Here is a 5,713-nt window from a genome sequence, read left to right as displayed (position 1 = left end):
CATTTATTGGGTTTTACTGTGCTCAAATTGCTTTGTTTACTCAAATTAATTAAGTTCACAGTACTCGTTAGTTTTTGAACTTAAATGGTTAGTTGCAATCGGTTTTCTCAAATGGTTTGAGTTACCTTTTGGGTTTTACAGTGTACATTACTGATTGATTAGTGTAACTCTCTCCTATCTGGCATCCCTGATAAGCAACTTTACAGACTACAGTTAATTCAGAATTCAGCAGGTACCTGCTCTCGTGCTTCTGATCACATAACTCAAATTCTCTTTAACCTGGCTCCCTGTTCACTATTGTATACAATGCAAAATCCTCTTCTTAATATACAAAGTTCCTCATAATTTGACACCTCACTATCTCTCTGGTCTTCTTTTCTTGTACACTCCTTTGCGCTCACTGTGATCATCTTCTGCTAAATTGTTATCTGTTCCAAACTTGAAGTTCTTTAATCCCCTCCAAACTTGAAGGGATTTTAGTTGTACAGCACCAACGTTATGGAACTCCCTGCCTTTGCACATTCGCCAGGTGGACACTATTCCAGTTTTTACTATTCTATTTCCAATTTAAAATCTCAGATAAAAACTTTTTTGTTTAGGATAGCTTTTAATGATTTGCTAGTTTAATATCATGTCTTATGTTTTTTATTTTTTTTTATTTTACCGCTTTTATTTTTATGATGTGCTTGCGTTATGATGTAAGGTGTCCTCGAGTGCTTTGAAAGGCACCTATAAATAAACGGTATTATTATTATTATTATTATTATTATTATTATTATTACCATACAGGAACTACTAAAACATTTGATTGAAAGAGCCTATTTCAAATGGTAAAATGTCAGTCTGAGGAGAGGGTTTGATTATTTTTGTAAAGCACAAAATATGTACTAGAACCTCATCATTGTTGTCCTTGATTAATTGATTGGCTGATGGATTTATTAGTTGTATTTAACTTGTAACTTTAGATTTGATAAAAACTAAATGTGAAAGTCAAAGCAAGATCAGTGACTTTCAAGAATAGTACTGCAATTTAATGAATCAAAGAATAAAAAAAAAGATTCTGTAAAAAATTAGGCAAAACTCTTGCAGCGATATTATATTCCAATCTCGAAAGTTAACTTTATATTTAACTTATCTTTATGATTGAGTTTTATTGGTTGAATAAAACCATTAAAAAGTTCAAATCAAAGAAAAAAAAATAATTAATAATATTATCGCAGTAAAACTTATTTAAATATTTTAGGTGAACTATAAGGGTGAAATAGGAATAACCCCAGGAGTGATATAATATTAAAATCTAGAAAGTTAAATATAGCACATTACAAAAAAGAAAATGGTTGGAACAGTTAATATAATGAATATTGTATTCTTTAAAAATATTTGGGCTTGAGCTATTTTGTGACCACATAAGGTAATAATGTGAACTTGCTTCATTTATAACAGTGCCTCTGAGTGCTTGTATACTGCCAGCAGGTCACATAAGCAAATAAGCTTCATTCAGCTTGTGTTGTTCCATACAAACAGCACAAAAAAAAAAAAACAATTCTAAAAATTTACTTCTATTCAAGCAAGGGACTTCGAAGACCCCTATTTACTACTTTTAAGAGCCACTGTAAATAGAGATAACCACACTGAGGTCAGCCTTTAGAGTAGAACAAGCAGGACTGACATGAGATCATTTTCTACTCTCATTCCAACATGATTATGTCATTTTGAGTCTGGGTGCCGTGTCTGTAAAGATCAACGTTTATGTAAAAACAAAGTTCTGAGAATAAAGACTTTTTCTTGAAGACTTTCACAGATGTTAAACAGATATTAACACAATCTCATGGCAATTCGTAACTTTTTGATTTAGTGGCTAATTCGTACGAATTCGTACGATCTAATTCGTACAATCTAGTACGATTTGCTCATCCAATGACGGTTGGGTTTAGGGGTGGGGTTAGGTGCCACGCCTCCTTTTTAAAATCGTACAATTTCGTATGACTGAACTCGAACGAATTAGCCACTAAACTGTCAAAACGTAAAATACTTACGTTTTCTCATGAGATCAAGTTTTCTACTTGCTGTTCATAAATGTTACAGTATGTATGAGGACATGGGTCAAACTTTAAATGCAACATTGTAAAAAAATTCTTATCAGTAAATTTAACTTAACTTACACTGTAAAAAAAATCTGTTATTTTACTTTATTTTCACCGGCAAAAATTTAAAATAACTACTGTTAAATTACAGAAATTTACCATAAAAAAGATGTTAAATTACCAAAATGTACCGTAATTCAATTCAACAGAAAATTCCTGTAATTTAACGTTCCTTATTTAACAGTAAATTTCTGTTATTTAAAGGCTGTTACTTTACTTTTTTACCGGCAAAAATGTAAAATGACGACTGTAAATTACAGAAATTTACCGTAAAATAAAAATTTTTAAATTACCAAAATGTACCGTGAATTAATTCGGCAGAAAATTCCTGTAATTTAACATCCCTTATTTAACAGTAAATTTCTGGTATTTAACGACTGCTACTTTACGTAAAAAAAAAAAAAAAAACGCAAAGTAACAGATTTTTTTTTCAGTGTATATTAAAGTGACCAAAAACAGCAAGTATAACTTTAAAGAAAAAAGTTAGAAACATGATAAGCTTAGTTTAATAAGATGATTAACATAAAAACGTATGTCAGACATTTTCTCGCAAGCCATGAAGGTTTGGACAATTTTTTTTGCAGGGCTGGGTGAACCATCTCTCTTTAACGAGTGCTAAATTGTTAGATGACCTTTTATTCTGAGAGACATGATATAAATAAACATTGAAGATCTGAAATTGCTTTAAAGAATTTATTCAAAAATACATATTTGCAAAAATAGATTTCAGGCACTTAAACATGAGAGAACCATCAGTTTAAGTGTATAACACAACTGTGCAGATGAAGTACTAGAAGAAAACACACACACACACACACACACACACACACACACACACACAATCATTGATAAGAACTGCTGGAAATGTTTGTGTAAGTGCAACATTCCATTCAAAAGTTCTGGACAACAGATTACAAAACAATATACAGAAAATATGTATACATACAAGCCTTAAAATCTTGTAGACAACATGTAATTGAGGCTAAAAAACATTCGCTCAAACTCAAAGAGTCCTTATTTTACGTATCACACCACAAATCATCTTGTGCACTGCACTTCAACACATTTATGGAAAAATGAAGACACACAAGAACAGAAATGTCATAAATTAAGGCAACATTTAATAATCACAGGAGTAAGTAAAGTGCAATCCTTTTGGAAACATCAGAATGAGTTACAGTATTCCAGGTACATTCTGCGATGGACTCTATCTGTATCAGTGCAGGCCGTTCTGCTCAATGTACATCTTGGACAGGGATGCTGCCATGGACTTGGCCAACTCCTCATCCCTTTTGCGCTGTACTTGGGTGTGACGGCACCAGTCGTCATACTCTGGGTTGGGCTGACAGCTGTCCAGCAGCACATCATAATGACCATTACTGAGCCAGCTCAACCATACGGCTGGTTTAGATGAGTCCTCTTCACCCAAGTAGTGCACCATGGTCGATACTGTCGGGCTTTCCACGCTACCTCCAGTGGTCAAGTAGATATTCACATTCAACATCTGACTCATGGCTAACAGCTCAGGATAGCCGGCCCATGCACCATCTTGCGCCGCATTTATGAGAAACTCCCCAACGTCTCCTTCGATGATGGGGTTGAACTCCTCCAGATGATCGGCAATGTGGTGCATGGTTTGCTCTCTCAGCTCCTTGTGCATTGACTGGTCCCCATAAGCCGCCTTTGAAATGGCCCGGTACAGGCAGTTCCCATCTGGGATGATGTGAAAGCGGTATTTCTGCCTGTCATGAAGGTATTTGTTCTGTTTCTCCACTTCAGCCAGGTAACGGGTAACCTTGTGGTCGACCTCACTTTTGTTGGGTTCCTGAAGGATGCGCAGCTCGAACATTGGGTTGTCGTCTTCAATGCTCTCCTGTCTTTTGGGGTCTTTAAGATCTTCATATAAATTCGGTGAGGTCTTCTGGACAGCTTCAAAAGTTTTGGAGGGCGTGGCATTATTTTGCAAACATGGCTCGCGTCTCTTCTCACAAACTCTGTAACTGCCATCATCAAAAAACCTATCGTATTGAATTGAATTTCTCTCACTTCTCTCGTCATCCTCATCCTCAAAAACATCTCTTCTATGAACAAAATCCAATGGGGAAACAGATTGGTGATGTTCATCTCCGTTGAGTGCGTAGGACACCCGGTTGAAGTGCGTTTCCAGAGCTCTGCGGCTTGTGCGCGGTTCGTTCACAACGTGAACGGGCACAGACCTCTCCACACCATCCGGTCGCGTGATGATAATCTCCGCGGTAGAAGTGTAAAAAACCGGCCTCATCGAAGTGGCCTCGTAACAAGAAAAGGCAGGCATGTTCGCGTCAGTCTGTTCTCCTCCAGACGAATACTCCGTGTGCTCTTCTCTATCGCTTCCGTTAACGGCGTTTCCGACAACGGCGTTTCCGACTGCCTTCAAATAACTTGAACTGGTCGCTGTTGCGTTATTGGCGACACTGGTGAGAGTTACGGAAACTTTTCGAGAGGAGCCTGGGTAGTGTGTTAACGCGCTGCTGTACAAGTGCATTTTCAACGTCCTCCCTTTATACAATACGCCTTTGGCCTCGTTGTTACCGAATGATGACAACACAGTCCAAAAATACACTCTGTCATCAATAGCAGTGAATGTGTTGGGCGCGTTTCCATGGATCCTTGTTCCCCGCTGCTACAAAGTTGTCTTGCGTCAGACTCAAAGCCACCCTAATTTTAGCACGAGGTCTAGAAACCGGACCCCTGTGTCTCTGACACACGGCCGGAGCCGTGTAGCTGACCCGCAGTCTGTGGGAATCCGAAAGATGTGATGTGTCACCGGGACTCTCGGCGTTTCTCTCGCTTCTATCCGTGTTTACGCCAGTGCGCGCCTCAGGGCGGCGTCGCCAGATTGGAATGCGTGTAGTTTGCCAAGAGGCCGCGGGTTCCCATACAGCTCTGCGGACCACACTGCCTCTCAACAGCGAGGAAGTCCCGCCTCACACTAAACTTCATTGGTTCTACTTTACCAAGAAGAGTTGGCTAGAAATCGCCTTAAGCATATTAAAGACTTTTCTGGGAAATTTGCGTCAGGTGGGTCGACGCGACGTCAAATCACAATTTCAATTCAAACAAGTTAATGTATTATTATTATTAAAAGAAATCAAAATAATTCGCTCGCTGTTGCATTTATCTCGTTTTTCCCATATATGGTTTTAACTCCCATTTGATAGTTTCAGAATTGTAACAGTTTTGCTGCAACAAATAATCCCAGTGTTTCTAAGCATTCTCATGACATCATTTATCATGACATCATATTCTGCAAGGAGTCTCTACAGCTTTTATACTCCACCAGTTCAGTGAGTTAATCATTTCATAGTTACTTGGTTCATCTCTTTATTAAAACTTCTACACACCCAGTTAAATTAAAATAAAAATCATTAAAAGTAGTGATTTACAAAACATAATCTAAAACTAAAACATAACCTAATGGTAAATTGTGCTACTGACGTGTTCATTGTGAAATTTTGAATAAGTCAATTTCTATCTATCTATCTATCTATCTATCTATCTATCTATCTATCTATCTATCTATCTATCTA

General features: G+C 37.4%; 1 protein-coding gene across 1 annotated transcript; it reads right to left on the bottom strand.

Annotated features, from left to right (window-relative positions):
• Positions 1–2,823: 2,823 nt before the first annotated feature.
• Positions 2,824–5,077, bottom strand: LOC130218317 (OTU domain-containing protein 1). The gene has a single exon (XM_056450491.1). The coding sequence runs from the start codon at positions 4,666–4,668 to the stop codon at positions 3,361–3,363; it is 1,308 nt and encodes a 435-aa protein (XP_056306466.1). The 5' UTR covers positions 4,669–5,077; the 3' UTR covers positions 2,824–3,360.
• Positions 5,078–5,713: the final 636 nt, after the last annotated feature.

This window comes from Danio aesculapii, chromosome 24 (assembly GCF_903798145.1).
Source record: "Danio aesculapii chromosome 24, fDanAes4.1, whole genome shotgun sequence".
Lineage (NCBI taxonomy): Eukaryota > Metazoa > Chordata > Actinopteri > Cypriniformes > Danionidae > Danio > Danio aesculapii.
This window is presented reverse-complemented; position numbering and strand designations above follow the sequence as displayed.

Bases quoted from the DNA above. Each gene is read 5' to 3' on its own strand.
- LOC130218317 (XM_056450491.1), bottom strand. From the start codon at position 4,668: ATGCACTTGTACAGCAGCGCGTTAACACACTACCCAGGCTCCTCTCGA.